The sequence below is a fragment of the Podarcis muralis genome, chromosome 4, assembly GCF_964188315.1.
Source record: "Podarcis muralis chromosome 4, rPodMur119.hap1.1, whole genome shotgun sequence".
Classification (NCBI taxonomy): Eukaryota; Metazoa; Chordata; class Lepidosauria; order Squamata; family Lacertidae; genus Podarcis; species Podarcis muralis.
In genome coordinates this window covers 83,632,398-83,657,466 of record NC_135658.1, presented here as the reverse complement: position 1 = coordinate 83,657,466, position 25,069 = coordinate 83,632,398, and the positions used below count along the sequence as shown (strand labels likewise).

Here is a 25,069-nt window from a genome sequence, read left to right as displayed (position 1 = left end):
TTCCACAACTCTGACCACTAGTGTAGCATCTTCTATAACTGCAGTGTATAGTTTCTTATTTCCTCCCTCCCCTCATATGTGCGAGTGTGTATATCCATCTATTGGCTCAAAAGCAGATTGCAAGGTCCTAAAAACAAAGGAAGAGAATCAAAACTAAAATAATGACAAGTACCAAAACCCTAACTCAGCCCCTAAAAAAACTGGAAGAAGGCTCAATCTAGAAGATATCATAGTTCAATGGCAACATTTATGTTAAGTTCCCAGAAGAGGAAAATAATATAGATGATTACCCAACCAATGCCTGCCATCTGAAAACGGCTGGCCTTTGCTACAAAGCACTTGTCAGTCTTCTCTATTGACTTTTAGCCAAATTCACGTGGGAGTAATTTGTTCCCAGCTTGCCTTTGGCCCTAGCTGCTCACAAATCATGAAAGGTTTGTTGACAGGCTGGTCAACAGCTCATGCTGGGAGCTACTAAGCTGAGATTCATCTCCACTCAATACTCTTGTGTGTTCTTAATTTGCACCTGTATTTTTCTTTCCTCTGCCTTCCTTCTGCTAGTCTATAAACCTGTTTCTTTAAGCAAGGGATTGAGAACCTGTGCCCACCCAGACATTGTTGGACTACAACTCCCATCATCTGGCAGGGACTGGTGAAAGCCACAGAATTTCCATCACTTAATATGTAATTTGTCCTGAATTCCTTTCTGGTCCATTGCTTGCATGCCTGCTGTGGTTCCCTAGGCCTCCTCTTTACATCCTGGTCCCAGACCTTCATACTAATACCACTCAAAATATAGTAATTTGCCTGAAAAAACAATACCCTGACAGTAATTGGAAACACTCTTAAGCAGCTCCCAAGAAGGCATTTTATAAAATGGGATGGTGAACTGCATAAAAACACAAAACTATTTTTAACCATCTCCAGAGATGTGTTATTCCAACACAATATAATATGAAACATATGTCAGTCTGTGCAATATAATACAAGACACACACACACTAAACCTGGCTACTATTTTTTTTTAAAAAAATTAAGTAAAATATATTAAAAGAACATTTTAAAGGCCTGTTGGTACAAAGGATTACGAAGCAAAAGTATTTTATTCTCTAAATAAAACCAATTAGCAAATAAAATAATAATAATTCCCAAAGTTCATAAAAGGAACAATATGAGCCAAATAAGAGGCACACAGAATAATTCAAATGCATTTTATTTTTCTGTGGAGTACACCCAGAACTTGCAAATGTCCCCACTGTGCAAAATCCGGTAATTTTACACCTACGAGCGCAAAGTCTTGCCAATATAACTCCAGTAATCAGCAAGAACATTCTAGTGTATCAGGCACCACAGAGATGTAGGATTAGCAAAATGGGAGAAGACAAAAGGAAGGGGAGAAGGGGGTTAGCTGAAGCAATTAAGAAAGGGAGAAGGGGGCTGGAAGTTAAGAACCGAAGGGTAAGCATGTAATTTGGCTAAGGTTATCAATCATATTTGCTATGAAAGGCATCACAGTAAGAGACTGTCAATCACTTCCATGGTGAAAGACACGAGAGGCTCTGAAATTACCATTCAAGCATTTGACAGGAATAACAGAAAATCCCCCTGCAGCTGAATACAAAGATCCAAAAATTCAAGTTAGAACATTAAGGGAGAAACCTCTGCTGAAAACTAATTTAAAAATTCTGCTTGGAATTTTGAACTGTTTTGTGGCCTTCCTTCCGCTAGAGTCTAAATGAAGTTTGCTTAGCACAAATACAGGAATAAATTTGGTGGAATATATATATATGTATACCTTGCCCTGTGTTACGCAGATGCTAAGAAAAGAGTATTCTATAATTTTACTGTGTGGAGAAGAATGAGTCTCACCTGAGCTGCATCTACTGATACGTACCAAGTTTGCCTGCACAGTAAATGAGTGAATCGATGTACAAAGGTCAATTAGTTACTCTTGAAGGCTATTATTCTCCTCTCCCATTTTCGTGTCCTAATCAAACAAAAGATTAAAAAAAACCTTCTTCCCCACCCCTTGTTTGAATATTTTATTTTCATAGTAGGGATGTCAGTAACACTGCGTGCACCCAAAGTTGGGTTATATAATTCCACATCATTCCTCTACTTGCCTCAAGCCTTCAACAAACTGCAAGCTAAACGGCCTTTACTCCCTGCCCAAGCTTCCTCGGTACACAAAATGCTTAACAATTGTGTTTTTCCCTGACCATGGTAAGCATTACTTATTTACTCCTAACTCATAGGGAAGAACTGGCTGAAAGAAAAACTATGGCTTCGCAGTGGATTCACAAACCATGGTTTGCATTAAACATGGTTACGTGTTACAACTATATTGAGCAAACCATGGTTATGTCTTATCCCTGCCTCTTCAGCCATTCTGCCTAAAGATGGCAATAGGGTCTCATTACATCTTCTTATTAGCAACTTCTGAGAACCAGGACTCAGTTGGCTAAGCCAAGACCCAAACAGAGAAGAAAGGGGATATTTTGCCCAGGCCCAGTGGTTCAACCTAAGCTGAAAGCTCATTAACATGGGAACAAAATGGAGGCTAAACTGTAAACAGCAGGTCTTGCTTGTGGATATTTATGTAAATTGATTTCCCTGTGCCAACGTGGGATAATGTCCCTATCTCCTGGCTTTCTGGAGAAGCATGCTTGGTTTGCACATCACATGATAAACCAAACAGGTTGGTCACAAAGAATGGCAGGCTGATCCCCCAAACTAACCTGGAAACCTTTTCCAGATAGGAAGGCCTGAGGGTCTGGATGGAGAGTTCCTTACACCCCAGTAACTAGCACATATGAAGGGGCCACAAGCTCCCCACCCCTCTTTTGTAATGTATTTTCCAATGCTGCAAACAATCCTATATTTAATAGCACCTCCGGGACTGGAAAGCATGGTCTGACTAATCTGCATTTTTGCTAAACTATACCTTCTCCCCCCCCTTTTTTTTTAGTATTTATACCCTTCCCCAATCAGGAACAAGCAATGGAATAATCTGAGCACCGCAGGTGAACCAACTTGTAAGGAAGTGGGCGGGAAGGTATGCTCTTATTTCTAAAGGAATTCACATTTAGCAGATGGTGAAGTTGCAAAGTCTCTTCTTGAGGGAATGGCAAATTGGAGAGAGGATATTTCCAGGTTGTGAAATTGTCTAGGACACTTTCCCCCCTGGTGTGTAACTATTCACCATAGTATCCAATGCTATTTTTAAGCATTATTTATTTATTTTTGCTGGCTCTGCAAAAATAAGCTCTTTGGCTCAATCCTGCCATTGTACTTGTTTTGTTTTTAAGCAGCAAAATTCTTCAGCAAATGTGGATAGCCTCCCCCGCCCCAACCTCCTTCTTTAAGGGAGTTCAACAGAAATGTCTAGCTATCAAAGACCTGGTGCAGGGTTCAGCAACTGGTGCCCTCCCCAGTTAGCAGCAGAGAGGCAGAAAGAGGGAGGAGGGATGAAGCAGCAGCCTATGGAAATGGGGTTTGTGAAGAGGTCACTTCTGACGCTGGAACAAATGGGCACAGATCAAGCAAGAGAAGAGAGAAAATGCATTCAGAAAACAGACTCAGCTGAGAGGGATGTCAGGCATCAGAGCCAAACAGAGCTGCCAACAATTGCTTTGGGAACAGGAACTGGGTGAGTGCATTAAGCTTAATCTATCCAATTCCCCACAAATCAACACTTGCCAAGTGATACCTGGGCATCCTTTGAGGGCCTGGGGTGTGTGCAGACCGCACCCCAAATACATATGCTTCTGTTTCTGTAAGGGAGGGGTCTCCAGCCATGCTAGAGGCACACCTCTCTCTTGGCCAGATTCCCATTTTTGTCCTCAGCCAGCCTTATACAGATTGAATGAGTTTGGAAATACAATACAGATGTTTAAGCGATAAATGACCCAACCCATGCCCATATGCAGGGAGATCCCCATATGGTGTAACTAAACCCTTCTTCCTTGCTCACCCAACCCTGCCGGCATGCGCCTTGGCACAATACCAAGCAATTATGGGGAAGAAGATATCATTCCCCCACCTTACTAAAACTCTCCCCATCCAGAAGCCACTTGATGCTGCGGACGGTATAAAAGACAAATTAAGGTTCTGGTCAATGAGTGTTTGCCAACAAACAAAACACCAGGCATTAGAGTAGGGATAGTGTCTCCCCAGAACTCTCCACAAGCCACACCCTTCACTGTTCCTAAATAAAAATAAAAATACTAACGACAATAAAAATATATTTTTTATTATATATATATATACCCAGCCCAGCTGGCTGGGGCTCTGGGCGCCTTCTAACAGACATAAAACCATAACAGTAAAAACTTCCCGATACAGTGCTGCTTTCAGGTGTCTTCTAAAAGTTGTGTAGTTTTTTATTTCCTTGACACCTGGTGGGAGGGCATTCCACAGGGTGGGCACCACCACCGAGAAGGCCCTCTGCCTGGTTCCCTGTAACCTCACTTCTCGTAGTGAGGGAACTGCCAGAAGGCCCTCAGAGCTGGACCTCAGTGTCCAGGCTGAAAGATATGGGTGGAGATGCTCCTTTGGGTATACAGGGCCAAGGTTGCTTAGGGCTTTAAAGATCAGCACCAAGACCTTGAATTGTGCTCGGAAATGTGCTGGGAGCCAGTACAGGACGGGTGTTATATGGTCCCGGCAGCTACTCCCAGTCACCAGTCTAGCTGCTGCATTCTGGATTAGTTGTAGCTTCCAAGTCACATTCAAAGGTAGCCCCATGTAGAGCGCATTGGAGTCCAATTGGTTTTGCATGTCTAGGATGTGTCCTTGAACTATGAAAAAGCCTCTTCTGGACAGAGAGGGGTGTGTCAGTGTGTGTACAGAGTTGCCTTTCATACATAGGAAAGAAAACTGAATTTGTTGCTCTGTCCACTTTTACATCTGGCCCTTCCCATGACTGGCATATGGCACTCAAGCAACTTCCCAGAAGGGAATAAAGCCCTCAGGTTGAAGAAACAAAACAAAACAAAACAAAACAAAACAAAACAAAACAAAACAAAACAAAGATCCCTCGCCCCTGATGTACAGTAGAAAAGACTGGAAATCTAAAACATGAGAAATGTTCCTGTGACACAAACTTAAGGTGAGGCATCCATGGAGGGAGTAGGGAATACAAAACTTCTTATTGCCTGTTATCTCTCGAAACTAATCATCCATTTGCCACAGATACCATATTGGAAAGTATCTGCCAGCATGTGCTGGAGCAGAGTTTTGATGGGGAAGTAGAAGCCTGTAATTGTACAGAGATTATGGGAATACAATTCTCATATGCTCACTAAATGTATTTATTGTGGTACTCTGACTTAAGTGCTCTGGCCACAAACATACTACCTGCTCTTAGACTAGAGACATGTTGCTGCAGCTCTCTGTTTCCCAGCTGTAAAATGGGACCAATGTCCTCTCTATAAATGCAGAACAGTATGCAGTGGTACCTTGGTTCCCAAACGCCAAAAACCCAGAAGTAAGTGTTCCGGTTTTTCAGAAGTCGAATGTACAATGCAGCTGTCAGCTATTGTTTCTGGGGTACCTGCACCAATCAGAAGCTGCACCTTGGTTTTTGAACATTTCGGAAGTCAAATGGACTTTCGGAACATATTTAAGTTTGGCGCTTTTGTTTTTGCTATTTATTTTGGGTTTTTGTTTCTAAGGCTTTTTTTGGTTAATTTGTTTTTGTGACTGTGTGGGGCCCAGTTCGGCTACTGATTGATTGATTGTGTGACTGCGGAAATGGATAAAAGCCCCCCCCCCCTCCAAACAATGACTATAATCAGTACAGGGAAGAAAAAATAATAATTTTAATTTTCATCATCTACAATACTGTCTTATTTATTGTATAGTACAGTACATTGATTATTGCTTTCATTTTATGGATCAATGGTCTTGTTAGATAGTAAAATTCATGTTAAATTGCTGTTTTAAGGGTTGTTTTTAAAAGTCTGGAGCGGATTAATCCATTTTGAATTACTTTCTATGGGAAAGCGGACCTTGGTTTTGGAACGCTTTGGTTTTGGAATAGACTTCCGGAACGGATTAAGTTTGAGAACCAAGGTACCACTGTATATGCATATACTGCTTTATGTATTTGACTTTCTGTGTAGCAGGTGGCTTGCTTCACTACTTTTGTCATCTAGAGCCATCCTGCTCGGCATGTTCTTTTAGGTTCTGCTGTCTAGTTTGGAGGGTGGCTTGTGCTGGCCCACCATCGCCCATCAAGACAACAAAGCTTTGCCTCTAGTCCCACCCACTCATGCAAAAGAAAGTGCCCCTATTATCATCTGTGAAAATATAGAGTGGTATTGCCAGTTTATCTAGGAAGCTTGTTGATAGGTAAAGGTAAAGGGACCCCTGACCATTAGGTCCAGTTGTGGACGACTCTGGGGTTGCGGTGCTCATCTCGCTTTATTGGCCAAGGGAGCTGACGTACAGCTTCCGGATCATGTGGCCAGCATGACTAAGCCGCTTCTGGCGAACCAGAGCAGCGCATGGAAATGCCGTTTACCTTCCCACCGGAGCGGTACCTATTTATCTACTTGCACTTTGATGTGCTTTTGAACTGCTAGGTTGGCAGGAGCGGGGACCGGGCAATGGGAGCTCACCCCGTTGCGGGGATTTGAACTGCCGACCTTCTGATCGGCAAAATCTAGGCTCTGTGGTTTAACCCACAGCGCCAACCTTTCTTAAAAACACACACAAACACACTTATTGCCAGTTAACAAAACAGAGGAGTGCCTCCTCAGCAGGAAAGGCTATTCAACTGGCACGCCCACCACGACTTCTGGCTGCCCCTTTCTCTGCCCCAGATAGGTGGGGTGGGCCCTTGGGAAGGGCCCTATGGGAACCTGCAGTTGTTTCACATGCATTCACTTGGATGCAGAACACTGACCCCTTTTGAGCACGTGCAAAGGATCGAACCCTCCAGGAAAAGCAAAGCGATGCCCATGCACTTCAGGCTTATTGCGGAGTTTCTGGTGTGCCCCAGCAACTGCACTTAAGCAGTGCCGCAATATCGCTTGATTGATTAGATGAGCGAGCACCTGCAAACCCATCTCACAAATCGTTCTTACAGAACATTCCGCTGTGGTGAAGTCATGCACATGAAACCCTGAATTCACGAGAAGTGAGATAGCAGAATGTGCAAAAGTCATTAAAATATTTGCCGCAAGGATAAAAGGTGAAAGTAAAACATCAAAGCAGCTGGGAGATTTTGGAGAACCAGTGCAAAGCTCTTTCTAATACGCTTCCATTATCCCACCCACCCACCCACATTTTATACCAGCTGAAGCCAGCCTAGACAATCTCTTGTGGGCAGCCTTAGTCTAGTGCAGCGGTTCTTAACCTGTGGGTCCCGAGATATTGCTGGACTACAACTCCCATCATCCCTAGCTAGGAAGGTCAGAGCTCAGGGATGATGGGAGTTGTAGTCCAACAACATCTGGGGACCCACAGGTTGAAAACCGCTGGTCTAGTGGATTACAAAAGGTACCAAAGAACTGAGGTGGTAGAGCATGAGACCCTTAATCTCAGGCTCGTGGGCTCAAACCGCACATTGGGCAAAAGATTCCTGCATTGCAGGGGGCTGGACTAGATGACCCTTGTGGTCCCAACTCTACAATTCTATGACCCATTTCAGACTGCAGGGCGGAGTTGACAAGAAGGGCTTCAGGCTACTACTGCTATCTAGAAGTGCAACACAGGGGAAGGGCCACAGCCCAGGGGCAGAACTTTGCAACCAGAAGGTTCCCTGGCACCTCCAGAAGACTCGTTTGAAACCTTGGAGAGCTGTTGCAAGTCAGAGCACACAGTTCTGAGCCAGGTGGACCAATGACTTGATATAAGGTTAGCCTCCTATGAATTCCAGGCACAGTGTTGGGATACAAGGCTTGCCAAGGGAAGCAGACACCCATTAATAAAAGATGCTCCTATTCTGCACAGATGGCAAGATAGACATATTGTATTAGTTCAATAATATCTTGATTTTGACACATTTGCCTAGCCTACATCTATTTCTCACCTACAAGCAGACATGCAACTCACAAATGCATAGCTTGCACCTTCAGTGTGTCGTCGTCCCCCCAATTTAATTCTAAGCTGGTGGTGCTGGTTTTCATTTTGACCAAAGCACATGAGCAAGGGAGGTCCAACTCTTTCCTCCCAAGCCACGACCCCAATGAAGATTGCCTTCCGTGCTCAAATAGCCTTAGCGGGCAGAGGATGCTCCCACTGGCATTGTTCTAAAAATGCAACCTTCTCCCCCCAAAATTCATTTGCACACCGGGAGTCAAAGCGTAACTAGCATCACAATGCGTGCTTGCTTTTAAAACTTAAAATAACAACTACGTAATCACAACCAGGCTTGTGTCTACAATGAGTGGAAATGAATCATTTTTACCCTTTCCCTCCACAAAATGATCCAGACAAAAATTACACCCCCCCCCAAAGCAGCTGTTTGGCATTGGAGAGAAGCAGCTGGGAGTAGATTTCATTTGGACCACTGCTGGGGGGGGGGGGGTTGCTGATCTAAATCCCCCTTCCTGTGTGCCACAGTCTCAGTCCTGATTTCCCCTCCATGACCCTCACTTAAAGTTTTTAAAAAGCACACATTTAATGCAAAATGTGGTTTGGCTAAGAGAGAGAAGACAGAATGGACTCCTTTTAAGAACAAGTAGAACTAGTCAAGAGCACTTTTATGAACGACTCGTACCATTCTATTGGCTACTATTGTTACATGAAGCCCTCAACAGCTTGACACTATCTTATTTGAAGGATTGCCTTACCCCACAAATGCCCACTTTGATCCATGGAACTTGGACTTTTACAAGCTCCATGTAATATTTGGTCTATACTTGCAAGGAATTGAACTTTTAATGTGGCAGCACCCATGCTCTGGAACTTCCTGGCTATTAATATCAGGCAAGCACCTTTGCTGTATTGTTTCTGATACCTGCTAAAAGCCTTTTGTTTCCTTTTGGAAAGCCTATCCTACCCGGATGAGTAATTTTATTATGCCCACTTGTGATCGCCCAAAGCTTGTTTAAGATGTCCACTTTGGGAGGGTTAGTGTGGCCAATTCTTACTACCAGCGAAAAGTTTTTTTTTTCTTTCTTTCTGCAGACACTTTGAAATGTAGATTCACATGGATTTCCCTCTTAGAAATGACTCAGAACCTGAATTTGGCAAAACTCGGACTGCTAACCCGTATGCTGTATCCAGTTTGAACCACCTGCAAACACATGTATGGAGCTCCGCCACAAGAGCACTACAACATGCCATCTCGGTCCAGGTAAAGAAAAAAATATGAGCTAGAAATTTACTTAAATGTGCAGGATTTTATCAAGGCTGCAATATCAAACTCTCTTGAGGCATAATTTGGGTAATCGTGATACAGAACCTTTTTTGGGGGGCGGGGGGGGTTACTAAGCTTAAGCAGCTCTGATAATTAAATATATATTCATTTCTCTTACTAACTGAATTTTATTTTTAACACACCCTTCAAGTGATCCCAGTGTGGGATGCGTCAAATATAAAATCAAACTAACGAAACAATTATTGAAGTGCATTAGAACAATATGAACATAACATAACAACATAACATAACATAACATAACATCATAACATAACATAACATAACATAACATAACATAACATAACATAACATAACATAACATAACAAAGCAACAACTACATCTCCTTACTATGAAAGTCAGAAGCCTAATACATTAAGAATCCACATAATTAAAAGCCTAGCTAAAGAGATAGGTTTTTAATAGGTAAAGGTAAAGGACCCTTGACAGTTAAGTCCAGTCGCGAACGACTCTGGGGTTGCGGTGCTCATCTTGCCTTATTGGCCAAGGGAGCCAATGTTTGTCCGCAGAAAGTTTTTCCGGGTCGTGTGGCCAGCACGACTAAGCCGCTTCTGGCAAAACCAGAGCAGTGCACAGAAACGCCTTTTACCTTCCCGCCGGAGTGGTACCTATTTATCTACTTGCACTTTGACATGCTTTCGAACTGCTAGGTTGGCAGGAGCTGGGACTGAGCAATGGGAGCTCACCCTGTCACGGGGATTCGAACCGCGACCTTCCAATTGGCAAGCCCTAGGCTCAGTGGTTTAGACCACAGCGCCGACTGCCACCCAAATCAATCAATGTTGGCGCCAGATGGATTTCAAGAAAAGGCTTTCCAAAGAACTGAAAAACTACAGCCCAAACTGTGGGGTTTGTTGTCGTAGACTAAGGTACTACAAGGCCTTTTTGTTGTTCTATATATTCATTAACCTTTTAAACAGTGTCTCAAAAGATTAATATATAATATTCTGACTGAAAGTTGGCATATTATCCAATCTTTTTATATGACTTCTTATGCACACACACACACAGTCCCTCTTTCATAAACACCAACATGAAACACATACACACACACATAAAATGATGGGAGGGGGAATGGTAAAATACAGTAAAATAATAGAATGGCCTAGTATCCTGATCCTAAACTTTATTATTTAATCAAATAAATAATATTTGTCAAATAAATATGCTCAGGACTGGAGTTTACAGGACGACATCGAATCTTAGTCATTCTCAGAGGAGACCCACTGAAGTCAAAGAACTTAACTAATTGTTAATATAATTGTTCAGTTTTCAGTTTTAGAAATTTAACTGCTTGTTCTACGTTAATCCTACTAATGAATTTAACTGTATACAAAAGCTTTTCAAATAGTCCACAAATTTTCCCCATTCCTTGATGAAATTTCTTTCTTCTGGTTCTCTTATTGCTCCAGTATGTTTTGCATTTCGGCATAGTCCATTAATTTAGTCTGCCACTCCTCCTTGGTCTTCTTTCCATTGATCTTAATGGGTCTATTCCGGGTATTACTTAGCAAGATATTGCCCAACGTGATTCAACATAGGCTTCCCTCAGATCCATGATGCTTTCTTCCAGCTAATTTGTTTAGGATCAGGACCTAATGTACTATTTCTCATCTTGTTTTTAAATAAAAAACACACACGTTAAAAAGTGTTTGAAAAGCTCACCTTGACTATGCCACGGATGTGCATCTTTGCTATCATCTCTGCTGTGTAGAGAAACATCAGTAGTGTATCTAGAGCAAAGGTCACATATTGAAGAGGAGGATAATGTTCAAAGGTCTTTGGGGTGTTCATGCAGACCGAAATAACACTGATGATGGCACAGATGCGTAGTAAAGAGTGCACCCACTGAAAAACAAGAAGCAGTAACAAGGCTTTCATCACCTTCTTTAACAGTGCAAATATATGACATTTAACTATTCTTTTTAATGAGATCTCATGACCTACAGCTTGGAGCAAACTTTTCCACTCAAAGAGGGAGAGAAGAATGCGGTTTATTTCTCTTTTGCAATTAAATCAGCTGTGCGAATTATTCAGATTCTTGCTCTGTGCTGTACCATTTCTTTCTGCCTGTCTTACCACCATCGCCGCTGGAGATTAGAAACTATTTTCAAACAAAGAAAACGTGTAACTTTTAGAATCTATACTTTATCTGTTATTGTCTCACATTCCTGCCAGTTTTTTTCCAGGAAGGCTTAAGGTATCCAAACCTTAAGGCAGGCTTGCTCAAACTTGGCCCTCCAGATGTTTTTGACCTACAACTCCCATGATCCCTAGCTAGCAGGACCAGTGGTCAGGGATGATGGGAACTGTTGTCTCAAAACATCTGGAGGGCTGAGTTTGAGGAAGCCTGCCTTCAGGCATCCAACTAAGATATACTCAAGAGTAGATTCACTGAAAGGAATGTGCTTACATTAGTCATAGCCATTATTTTCATTGGGTCTAGAAGGACTGACAGTGAACACAGTCCAATGTATTCAGGAATAAATAATTGTAAAAAGTGCTAGTTCCACACTCTCAGAACTTGAGAATATAGAAAATGTGGGAAAATATTATTCAGTCACATTCCGGACATTTCTAACTTCAGCATTTGATAACTGCTTTACCTCATATTTAATAAAATCTGTTTCTAACAGGGCAAGTCTGTACATATCTACTGAAACGTATGCCACCCCACGTAGCTGTCAAACTTTCCCTTTTTTAAAGGGAATTTCCCTTATTCTGAATAGGATTCCTTGCAAGAAAAGGGAAAAGTTGACAGCTATGGCCTGATTTCCTTATCAACGTTCTATGGAGAAGAAAAGCAGGGTTGAGTCTTTAGCTACTCTCTTTGAGATCAACTGGGACGTGGCCTAATTCCCCGTCACACTCCTTTTCCACAATTTTTCATACGTTCACTCATTTATCCATTCAAGACTCTGGAAGTCCAAAGGCAGTCAAATTTATGTCACAGAAAATTTTCAAGCATCTGTAAGACACACACATACACAGATATCCTGGTGAGAGCAATTTAGCAACCCCTTGAATTCAACGAGCACGTATTTTAATCTCTTGTATTAAAGTCAATGGGAATTAACAGGACTATGGCTTAATCAGGCTCTTATATAAAGGGTTGAGACTTTAAAATGTTTTTTAAAAAAACTTACTGGTTTGTTAATCCACAGGATATCAGCGTTGTCTGACAGGGATTCATCGGGACCAAAGTCTGTCACTGGCTGGGCCTCTACCCTTGAGCTCTGTTTCCTTTTAAGCATACTTAAATTAGCTTTGGTTATCTAAAACTGTGAAATTCCCTGCAAAAGAAAAGAACATTATCATGTCAAGAAACAAATAAAAGCCGCTTGACCATCTTAAAGAATAAATTAATCCTCTGCCCAAACAGGACAGGAAGTTCTGGTCAGCTTCACCTCACTTCCCTCCTGCTCCCTTAATCTAGCCTCCAAGAAATTAGGAATTGCTTAGCACATCTCAATTGCTGAAAAGTTCAAATGGGTTCTTGATATAATCAAAAGACCCAGACCACTTACAAATATGAGCAAAGGGTTAATTATTAAGACAAGTAACTTAAAATGCATTGAATAGTATATGTATTGGATGTATTGAATAGTTTGTGTGAAATATGCAGCATTGAAGGATGTACAGTGGTACCTTGGGTTACATACGCTTCAGGTTACATACGCTTCAGGTTACAGACTCCGCTAACCCAGAAATAGTGCTTCAGGTTAAGAACTTTGCTTCACGATGAGAACAGAAATCGTGCTCTGGTGGCGTGGCGGCAGCAGGAGACCCCCATTAGCTACAGTGGTGCTTCAGGTTAAGAACAATTTCAGGTTAAGTACAGACCTCCGGAACGAATTAAATACTTAACCCGAGGTACCACTGTATATGGAAACCATGGAAGGGGAGGATGAGAAGTCAATGGATAAAGTAATTTATGATCTATGTTAAAATTTGAATTGAAAAAAAAAATGTTTAAAATAACCTTTTCTTTAAAAACCAGAAGCTTTTCTTTTAGGAATTGTAGGTGTCGAAATTCCAAGTGACCAGATGAGACTTTTCATGTATGCAACTACTGCTGCCCGGACACTACTAGCCCAGAGATGGAAATAGGGTGTAGTCCCTACCAGAGAAGAATGGCAGATTAAACTGATGGACTGTGCAGAAATGGCAAAACTGACCGGAAGAATTAGGAATCAGGAAGACCAAAATCTCAATGTGGAATGGGGAAAATATACAATTTCCCCCAAAAAACCACCATTGTAAATTAAAATTATTAGCAAATTAAAATTATTAGTAGGGTTGGAATGACGCTTGTAGTTAAAAGTTGGACTATGGTTTTATCGGAGATTTAATAGAATTGGACTAACAGGGAAGATGCAGGAGAATAAGTTAACATAAGGACCCACAAAAGGGGAGGAGGGAAGTCAAAGGGAACTTATGGAAATTGTTTTGTTTGCTTGATGCTTGTTTGTAAATCTGAAAATTTAAATACATTTATATGTGTGTGTGTGTGTGTGTGTGTGTGTATATATAGTATTTTTTGTGTGAAAAATCAATAAATAATATTTTTTTTTTTACAAAGGGCAATTAAAAATAAAAACAAAAACCCTACATTTCTAGTTTCTGGGGGAGATAAGCAAATCTAGTTAAAGCCAATTCTCCATCTGTAGCTTACATTTAGAATGAATGCTGTCTATATCTTTTTTTAAAAAAGCATAGCAGGTCAGCACACAGTCATGGATTTATTAATATAATGTGATGTCCTTTATTAAATTAGCAAGGACCATCTTTTCAACATGGTTGAATACTTTTTTCTCATATGTTTACTGAAGCAAAACCACAATATAATATGTTGTTGTTTTTTTAAGAGACAAACCTAACAAATCAAAGGTGCTAATTTTAGATTTTTGCCCATTATTCTATTCTCCTACATTCATTTTCCTTTTTCACACCCCTGAGACATAATCAGTCAAATGCTTACCCACGTTTCTATATGCACTCAGACATAAGATGAGAGCTACACCCTGCCAAGCATTTTGTAAGAGGAAAGATAGATACTGTATACTTGGTTTACATATTAATTTGAAGGTCAAGATACTTTTTTCTGCAACACTGCAGAAAGATACTTTTTTCACATTCTGGCAGAATACGTTTGCTCTTTTGTATCACCATAAAAACAACACTCCCAACATGTTTTCTTTAAAAATTAAGGGAAAACTGGCAAAGCTGTGAGATTCTGGTTCTCAGTCAGGAAAAGAGTGCTGAATAGATACACTGGCTAGCAATCAGGCTACAGTATTAGGTAGAAACCCAATGCATACCAAATACTTGGAAACAGTGAGAGGATATAGTTGTTCAACTATATGGGTGAAATCCTAACCATGGTTGCTGCCCACTGGGGCTTAATGGAACAACAGGAGCACATCCAAACCACTGCCAAGTGTGTCAGCTGGGGCAGAAGGTGAGGGGGCAGGCCCCAATTGGGCCCAATGGAATTGTGTGACAATAGCGGGGTCAACTTGTGATTCAATAGATCCTGGGCTGGCAGAGCCCCTCCCTGGAACCTCACATTTCTGCTCCTTGCTGCAAAAGAACCCTCTGGCAGTGCTTTCTTGGTTATTATTGGTCACAGCTTGTGATTAGAATGGAAAGGGCAAAACTACAACCTCAGGTTGAATTCAAGATGTCAGATGGCAAGGGTGGTTGCTCACAAGTAACCAGGCAGGACCTTGGTGCAAACTATTTACAGTGCACAAGGGACGCGGGTGGCGCTGTGGATTAAACCACAGAGCCTAGGGCTTGGTGATCAGAAGGTTGGCGGTTTGAATCCCCACGATGGGGTGAGCTCCCGTTGCTCGGTCCCAGCTTCTGCCAACCTAGCAGTTCAAAAGCACGTCAAAGTGCAAGTAGATAAATAGGTACCACTCTGACGGGAAGGTAAACGGCGTTTCCGTGCACTGCTCTGGTTCACCAGAAGCGGCTTAGTCATGCTGGCCACGTGACCTGGAAGCTGTATGCCGGCTCCCTCGGCCAGTAAAGCGAGATGAGTGCCGCAACCCCAGAGTCGGTCACAACTGGACCTAATGGTCAGGGGTTCCTTTACCTTTATTTACAGTGCAGAACCCAAAAGTTTATGTCTGCCTCAATCGCTAGCAGAAGGGTGCCTGTTTCCTAGACCTCCTCCAGCATAAAAGCCTCGTTACGCCCAGCCTCTTCCTTCCCTCTTTGCGCTTTAGACTTCTGCGCAGGGTGGGGGACGGAGGGGGCGTGCTTCCCTCCTGGCCGGCTTTGCCAGAAGTGGTGCTGATGCTCCCACCAGCATCCTCTGGTCCTTTCACATCTTCCCCACTGGAGGTGGGGTTTTCCTCATCACGGGAAGCTGAACTGCTTCGCAAGATTTTCGGAGGCTCCCTGACAACTGCCCCTCTGTTTCCCGCCCCTGTTCTGATGGCAGTTCCCTGACACAAGACTTAAATCAGTTGTAACAATCTCAACTGAGTCGTGACTATCTCAGCTACTCTGAGCTCCTTTTGAGGAAGATGTGAGGTATAAATCTAATAAACAGTAACAACGAACTATTCCAAGTCAATTACGGTAGTTCCCATGAGTCTAAGACTCAGTTGGATGCAATCTTCTATACTTAATTTGTGAAACTTAAAGGGGCTTATTAATATCTCTGAGGAGTTCCATGAGCACCACAAAAACATAGGTGTTGTTCTTTCATTTGTTGCTGTATTGTTTTTTTATATAGATTTATGTTTTTGTATTATTGCATTTAATATTGCAAGCGGCTATAGAATGTGTTTTGAAGAACGGCATATAAATACTCTTAAGGGTCACTTTCTTATTTTTGGGCATAACAAATAAATGCTACAAATCACATTTAGGTGGTCAACAGCCCCAGATTTCCCTACATTTTCTAACATTTGTAAAAGTTGTCTGGAACTGTCCACATTCACATTTTAGCACTTATGGTCTCTAAATTTCAAATAATCACTGCAACATTATACTATCTATGAAAGGTAAATAGAAAATATATGTGTGGGATATTTTGCAATATGCCTTTGGGGTCCCTTTTTCCAGAATCAACTTCTGTATTAAGAACGCATGAAGCTAGATCATGCATACTTTAAAAAAAAAAAGTGGGGAGGGGGACTATAAAAAGGCCATGCCAATTTGCTTTCCCTGTCAGCAGAGGCATTTTCTCTGCACAGCAAGAATCAGAAATAAACATTAATTTGGGCACACTGCCATTGCTTAATATGTAGGAATGCAGCCTCATTTTTGTTAATGTGCAAATCAGAATTATCACTCTTTCAACTTATTTTTAGAAGCCAGAGAAGACGATGACAAAGAAAAATACCTGACCGCCCACTCAATAAAAAAATTCTATGAAGATTTTCAAAAGCTTTTAAAGGGGGAGAAACGCATTGGGAATTTAAATCAGAGCAATATAAGTCTGTGCATTGAGAGGAAGGACACACTCTGAAGAAGGCCAAGGCAATGACTAGAAATAACACAAATAACTATGTCACCCAGCCTTCCTTTCAAAAAATATTAGCTCCATCCGCTCAAGCGGAAGAGCCACCCCCTTTTCTTCATATTATCATCAGCCATACTGTCTCTTTCTCCTTCCAGATAAAGCTACCTCTTTTTTTATTTCTTTTTTGGCCACCAAAGATATGCCTTAATTATAGGCCCTGTCACTGTGTGTGCAAACAGGCAACAGTGCCATTCTCACCATCTCTTCAGTCTTACTGAATTCAGTGGAGCTTACTTTGAAGTAAGTAGGGTTAGGATTGCAGCTTTGGTTCTCTGAGTGCCAGTCCTTATCAACAGGCTTGGGGGGACGCCAGGCTTTGGAGAAGCACAAAAGAACCCTCAGGGACAGGGGAACCCTGATGTTATGTACTGAGTTGAATAGGGTCCAAAATGCAGCAGTCTGATTGGTCCTAGAACAATAGGATCCAAAATGCAGCAGTCTGATTGGTCCCAGAACAATAGGATTCAGAATGCAGCAGTCTGATTGGTCCTAGAACAATGCAGCAGTATGATTGGTCTGCAGGAGCCACCCAGTCCAGCTCCAGATGGAAGTGAATCCACAACCTGATTGGCCTACAGGAGAATTCCGGAATTAGCCAATCAAGTGCAGCCCATTGTGTAAATAACGTATATAAAGCAGATACTTTGGGGAAACATTCATTCCTCCTCACCACTATGAGCTGAATAAAGAGTGTGAAATCCACTCTCGACTCTGAGTATATTTCACCTGAGCGTGCTCAGCAGCCAATTGAGCCTAAGCATCTGCTGAAGAACTGAGAACTTGAGAGAGGAGGAATGATAAAACACAATACCTAGGCAAAGGGTAGAGCAGCATGCTCACATGAACCCCAAGACATTATGTGCCTGAAAGGGTTTCCACAACAGGAGACACAGTTCCACATTGCTCTCTGAGCTAAATCTCTGGTTTAGATAAGCAGACCTTCCAAGTGTCCCTGTTTTCCAGGGACAGTCCCGGATTTACAGAAGCCGTCCTGGTTTCTCGTTTCATCCCAGAATGTCCCGCTTTTTCTTAGGACATCCCTATTTTCATCAGAGAAATGTTGAAGGGTATGGATGAAGAAATTCCCAATTCAACTCCCCACCCCACGGCTTGGTTTTCACAACCAAGATCTAGTGGCTTCAGCAAGGATTTCTGCATGGATAGCTCAGCTGGTGCTGATAATGCCACGGTTGCAGGTTCAATCCCCGTATGGGACAGCTGCATATTCCTGCATTTCAGGGGGTTGGACTAGATCAGAGGTGGCCAACTCCCAAGAGACTGCGATCTACTTACAGAGTTAACAACTTGCAGTGATCTACCCCATTTTTGGGGGGTTCAGGTCAAAGTTGTTCAGCTTTTTTTAGAGGAGGAAAGCCCTGTTTTCTTGCTGTTCAGATCGAAGTTGGTGAGCTTTTCGGGGGGAGGAGGAAAGTCCATTTTTTAGGGGTTCAGGTCAAGGTGGTTGAGCTTTTTTAGGGGAGCCCCAAACTTGTTGAGCTGCTTTGGGGGAAGCCAGTGATCTACCAGTGATCTACCATAGACGTCCAGATCTACCTGTTGGACGTGCCTGGACTAGATGATCCTCAGGGTCCCTTCCAACTCTACAATTCTATTCTTCTACTTCTAAGGTAAAGGTAAAGGCACCCCTGACCATTAGGTCCAGTCGTGGCCGACTCGGGTTGTGGCGCTCATCTCGCTTTATTGGCCAAGGGAGCTGGCGTACAGCTTCCGGGTCATGTGGCCAGCATGCCTAAGCCGCTTCTGGCGAACCAGAGCAGCACACGGAAATGCCATTTACCTTCCCACCGGAGCAGTACCTATTTATCTACTTGCACTTTGACCTACTTTCGAACTGCTAGGTTGGCAGGAGCAGGGACCGAGCAATGGGAGCTCACCCCATCACAGGGATTCGAACCGCCGACCTTCTGATCGGCAAGTCCTAGGCTCTGTGGTTTAACCCACAGCGCCACCCACGTCCCTCTTCTACTTCTACCAAGATCCTATTAAGATTGTTTCTGCATCATGTGAAAATTGTGCTTTGCAACTTTTGACTCTGCAGGAAAGGATGTGACAATTTGCTGCTGGCAGTCAGTTCCCATGGCAGCTTAAAAAACAAACTGGGGAGTGGGGGGCAGGAGAGAAAGGAAGGAAGGGGAAATAAAATTGATAGGAAGATAGTAGGTACATATCCAGAACTACCCCTAACCAGCAACCATGGTTGTTGTTTTTTGAATAAGAATATTTTATAACGGAACAATTCTGAAGATAGCAATAAGGTAATGAGCAAATAAAAGCTAATTATACCAAAAGGGCATGTGCTGCCTTTGGGTCCTTGTGCAAATCTCATTTTAACCCAGCGAGAATACTGCTGAGGAGTGGAGGACCATATGGCAACATAACTCAATTCTCTCTACCAGAAAACCTGAAATAAGCACATACACAGTTACATGGCTTGGTTTTCTGACTCTGCATAGCTTGAATGTAGCATATAAAGGTTGAAGCGCAAAGGGAAGAGGCAGTCCTATACTGTATAAGGAAGTTTTTAATGTTTAAAGTTTTATTGTGTTTATTTTGCTGGAAGCCACCCAGAGTGGCTGGGGCAAAGCAATCAGATGGGTGGCATATAAATATAATAATAATAATAATAATAATAATAATAATAATAATAATAATAATAATAATGGTATTGTGATTCTTTTTTAAAAAAAAACCAAAGAAACCCATGTATTAAAATTTAGCCACCCTGCTGAAATGCACTCCACTCAGTCAATGAACACTAAAAATAGTATAGCAGGGCTAAGCAGTACTGTATTGTGAAAGGACAGACCATGGGGGTGTATGTAAACACTTTGGACTAGGTCTCCACAAAGAGAGCAAAGTAAAGCTAACTGCAGTGTAGTGATTAGAATCATAGAATCATATCATTGTAGAGTCAGAAGGGACTTCAAGGGTAATCTAGTCCAACCCCCTGCAATGCAGGAATCTCAAATAAAGCATCTATGACAGATAGCCATCAAACCTCTGCTTAAAAGACTCCAAAGAAGGAGAGAGTCCACCACCTCTTGTGGGAGTCTGTTCCACTGTCAAACAGCTTATTGCTGATGTTCTTTTAACTTGAATGCATTGGTTCAGATCCTAGCCTCAGGAGGAGGAAACAAGCTTGCTTCATCTTCCATGTGTCAGCCCTTTAGATATTTGAAGATAGCTATCAAATCTCCTCTTTACCAAGCTAAAGATACCCAATTCCATCAACAATTCCTCATAAGGCTAGTTGACACATAAGAACATAGTGATGAATATGCATGGAAACAGGGCCTACGTGAGTGTCAGACAAGGCTAGGGGAACCCTAGGAGTAAATACCATTCCCTTTCTCTATGGAACCATGGGAACTTCAGTTCTGTGGGAAGGTCTAGGAATCTCTGCTCTCAGCATTCTTCCCAAACCACAAATTTCCAGGGGTTTTTTTGTTTTGTTTTTGGAAAAAGCTCTGACACTAAAACTGGTATAAAATTAATATTAATTTGAAGTTGGACATGCTTTTTAATATCTATATGAAGCCGCTGGGAGAGATCATCAGGGGGTTTGGGCTGGGTGTTCATCAGTATGCAGATGACACCCAGCTCTACCTCTCCTTTAAATCAGAACCAGTGAAGGCGGTGAAGGTCCTGTGTGAGTGCCTGGAGGCTGTTGGAGGATGGATGGCGGCTAACAGATTGAGGCTGAATCCTGACAAGACAGAAGTACTGTTTTTGGGGGACAGGGGGCGGGCAGGTGTGGGGGATTCCCTGGTCCTGAATGGGGTAACTGTGCCCCTGAAGGACCAGGTGCGCAGCCTGGGAGTCATTTTGGACTCACAGCTGTCCATGGAGGCACAGGTTAATTCTGTGTCCAGGGCAGCTGTCTACCAGCTCCACCTGGTACGCAGGCTAAGACCCTACCTGCCCGCAGACTGTCTTGCCAGAGTGGTGCATGCTCTAGTTATCTCCCGCTTGGACTACTGCAACGCGCTCTACGTGGGGCTACCTTTGAAGGTGACCCGGAAACTGCAATTAATCCAGAATGCGGCCGCTAGACTGGTGACTGGGAGTGGCCGCCGGGACCACATAACACCAGTTCTGAGAGATCTGCATTGGCTCCCAGTACGTTTCCGAGCACAATTCAAAGTGTTGGTGCTGACCTTTAAAGCCCTAAACGGCCTCGGTCCAGTATATCTGAAGGAGCGTCTCCACCCCCATCGTTCAGCCCGGACACTGAGATCCAGCGCCGAGGGCCTTCTGGCGGTTCCCTCATTGCGAGAAGTAAGGTTACAGGGAACCAGGCAGAGGGCCTTCTCGGTAGTGGCTCCTGCCCTGTGGAACGCCCTCCCAGCAGATGTCAAAGCAATAAACAACTATTTTACTTTTAAAAGTCATCTGAAGGCAGCCCTCTTTAGGGAAGTTTTTAATGTTTGATGCTGTACTGTTTTTAATATTCAGTTGGAAGCCGCCCAGAGTGGCTGGGGAAACCCAGCCAGATGGGCGGGGTATAAATAATAAATTATTATTATTATTATTATTATTATTATTATTATTATTATTACTTACAGGGTGTTTTTAAACAGAAGGCTTAACACCATGTCTGAAATGCAAACCAAACACACCACACATTGATTAGAATATACATTTGGAACTGGGTTTTTATGACCCCCCCCCCAACTGGGTTAATATTGAACTTCGTGTAAAAATAATAGGGAAGAAGCTCACAGGTATTTGCCTTGCATGAAAATGCTCTTAGGGCACAGATTCTCCTCATGCTTAACTCAAGGAAGTTTGGAATTTTTAATTGGGGGCGGAAAACAAATACTGGGGATACTTCGTTCAAGAGCTTTAGGTCCCTATGGCTCTCTCTCTTCTGGGGCTCCCCAACAAGGGTGGCATCTGGGGATATAACCTACAGAGCTTTTTTTTAAAATGGGGGACAGCCTATTCAGGCATTACCTTGGCATATCAGCCTTTAACCTTCGACTTGTGTTACAGTCTCAGTATTTAACCTGTTTACCTGTGTTAGATTAACTAACCCCGCCCCTCCCATATTTAGAAAACCTAACTTTCATTTTATTTTTTGCAATTTTATTTCCCCTCAAAAGTTTATATACAGTGGTACCTCAGGTTAAGTACTTAATTCGTTCCGAAGGTCCGTTCTTAACCTGAAGCACCACTTTAGCTAATAGGGCTTCCTGCTGCTGCTGTGCCGCCGAAGCACGATTTCTGTTCTTATCCTGAAGCAAAGTTCTTAACCTGAGGCACTATTTCTGGCTTAGTGGAGTGTGTAACCTGAAGCATATGTAACCTTAAGCGTATGTAACCCGAGGTACCACTGTACTTGGGCACACCTACTTTTTTTTTTTAATGGTCACATAATTGAGCTGGGTGACCATTAAAGGGATGCGGGTGGCGCTGTGGGTAAAAGCCTCAGCGCCTAGGGCTTGCCGATCGAAAGGTCGGCGGTTCGAATCCCCGCAGCGGGGCGCGCTCCCGTTGTTCGGTCCCAGCGCCTGCCAACCTAGCAGTTCGAAAGCACCCCCGGGTGCAAGTAGATAAATAGGGACCGCTTTCTAGCGGGAAGGTAAACGGCGTTTCCGTGTGCGGCTCTGGCTCGCCAGATGCAGCTTTGTCACGCTGGCCACGTGACCCGGAAGTGTCCTCGGACAGCGCTGGCCCCCGGCCTTTTGAGTGAGATGGGCGCACAACCCTAGAGTCTGGCAAGACTGGCCCGTACGGGCAGGGGTACCTTTACCTTTACCTTTAATTGAGCTGGGGGCTGAGACCCAATGTGTTGAGTGCCTCATATCATGTATGGGGGGCCTACCTTCTTATTGAGTTAGAATACCGCATGGGCCCAACAACGGTTTGTAGTTTTACATGCTTGCCCCCCAGAGCGGTCAACTGCTTCCCCCAGTTCTTTGGCTGACATCACCAATGATGCCAAAGGGAGAAGGCCATCTTAGAAGACTGTTGGAGAGGCAAGGAGGCCCAGGAAAGCCTGTGGATCTCCCTACAGAAACAGACCAGGCCTATCTTTGGGGAGGAGGGCACCTGTGCAAAAAAAAAGGGGGGCAGTGGGCTCTTTCTTCCCCCATTGCTGCCAATGTGGCTTTGCAAGCCTTCCCTCCCACCCCCTTTGAAGGGCAAAGGTTTCCAGCCAGTTCTGGGCTCCTTTTCCTCTGAGGGCGACAAAGGCCTCTTCCTCACCTCCCCAGCCATCCCCTCCTCACCGGAAGGTGGAGAGCAGCTGCCTCTTTCCCGCGCCCAGGTGAAGCCCTGACCGAAAACAAGCCCAGGAGGCCTCCTCCTCCGGTGCAGCTGCGCCAGCCTTGCCTTCTCCTGGTTTCCCCGCACCCGCCAAGAACTGCAAAGCCCGTCAGCAGGAAAGGAGCAGCCGCCGCCGCCGCCACACGGTATAATTATTATCGGTAGCATTATTGATAAAAGGGGGAGGGGAAAGAAGCAGCATCATACCATACAGAGAAGCAACCCGACCGCCGCTGGCAACCTACCGCCTGCCTCTCCCTTCATGGCGTGATTGGAGCGGGATGCTCTGGCCACCCTCCCCCCCGAGCTTATTTTGGTGATGATTCTCGGGGGTTTGGAGTTGTCCGCCCCGCGTCGCCGGTGCGCAGAGAGGGCGTGACCCGGGAGGGGTCGGGATGGTGGGAAGGAGAAGGAGGAGGAGGAAGAACAAGCGGCGGCGGCCGGCAGCGAGGAGATCAGGGCGAAACGGTGCGAGCAGGTTCCTTCTTGCTCGCTGGCGCTGCAGCCTTGCAGTCGCCCAGCAACAGCTGTTCCCCGCGAGCATCCACCGGCTGGAGTGGAGGACACGCGCGCAAGGCGCCTCCCGCTACAGGCGGGGAGAGGGCCGGCGCCAGGTGGGCTGGGAGGCATCGGTGGCATGCCTTCCGCTGGGGGGGTGGGGGTGGGTGTCCCGAATTTCCTTCGCCTTCCCCTCCCGTTGGGCCCAATCCTCCTCCTCCTCCTCGCTGTGTCACGCCCCCCCCCCCGCGCTTTGGATGGCGCAGAGAGTGGGGATGGCGCCCAGTGGCCCCAAATCCTCCTCTCCACCAGAAAAAGAAGGTCCAGCACCACCACGCGAGGAGCAGGAATTGTAGAGTTGGAAAGGACCACGAGGGTCGCTTAGCCCAACCCAGTGTGGGACTCGAACTCACGACCATGGATGTTGGGGGCGGCAGGGCACCCACCTGTCCTGTTGCAGAACCAGCGGTGCCAACTTGAATAAAATATTGGGGGGTCCCAGGTCAGCCTCACCCTGCATAATCAATCACATGACTTTGGGACATGCACACCATTTGAATGGCAATGCCCCTAGAAGCTGGCTCCTATTTCCAGAACCAAGCTACAGTGGTACCTCGGGTTAAGTCCTTAATTCATTCCGGAGGTTCGTTCTTAACCTGAAACTGTTCTTAACCTGAAGCACCACTTTAGCTAATGGGGCCTCCTGCTGCTGCCGTGCCGCCAGAGCACGATTTCTGTTCTCATCCTGAAGCAAAGTTCTTAACCTGAATCACTATTTCTGGGTTAGCGGAGTCTGTAACCTGAAGCGTATGTAACCTGAAGCGTATGTAACCTGAGGTAACACTGTACCTGCAAGCAATGGGTCAGTTTGCAGAAGCCATGCCTGACTCCGTTGGGTTGCCAGTTGTGTTGCCAGAATGCGCCACAACATCATCTAAGTGACCTTAGCGAGCATTTCAATTAAAATATTCTGATTATTTCTACCGTTTTTATTGATTTACTTGATTGGGGAGGAGAGCTACCCTCCTACCCCCCTGGCTACGCCCATTCCCAAGACCCTGAAGTCTCATGCTCTACCGAATGAACTTTGTCGCAGGCCAGGAGGAAGAAACTGAGCAGGTGCCACTTACGCTGGCTTTGCCCTCCCTTGGTGGCCCAATGTGTGGCTGGAGCCCGGTGGAAGTGGTTGGGTGGAAAGTCTGGAGGGGGTGCAGGCAGAGCCAACCCATTTCAGTTTGGTCCCCTGGTCAGAGGAAACTGATCAGAACCCTAGGATGATTGTAAGTGAGAAAGCAGATGGCAAGGTGCTGCAGGAAGACGGAGGTTCTTAGAATCACAGAATTGTAGA

General features: G+C 44.2%; 1 protein-coding gene across 5 annotated transcripts in view; it reads right to left on the bottom strand.

The window, feature by feature from the left end:
* The window catches only part of NALCN (sodium leak channel, non-selective), a 191,095-nt gene extending 167,239 nt beyond the window's left edge, over positions 1-23,856 (bottom strand). For 2 of the 5 annotated variants that reach the window (XM_028728204.2, XM_028728203.2), the window contains exons 1-3: positions 23,469-23,855; positions 12,536-12,682; positions 11,055-11,237 (exon numbers count right to left, since the gene is read on the bottom strand). In XM_028728204.2, the coding sequence (XP_028584037.1) occupies positions 11,055-11,237; positions 12,536-12,643 (291 nt within the window). In that variant the 5' untranslated portion in view covers positions 12,644-12,682; positions 23,469-23,855. Of the gene's footprint in view, positions 1-11,054; positions 11,238-12,535; positions 12,683-23,430 lie in introns of all 5 variants that reach the window. The other 3 variants (XM_077927683.1, XM_028728202.2, XM_028728205.2) reach the window with 3 other exon arrangements.
* Between the last annotated feature and the right edge of the window lie 1,213 nt (positions 23,857-25,069).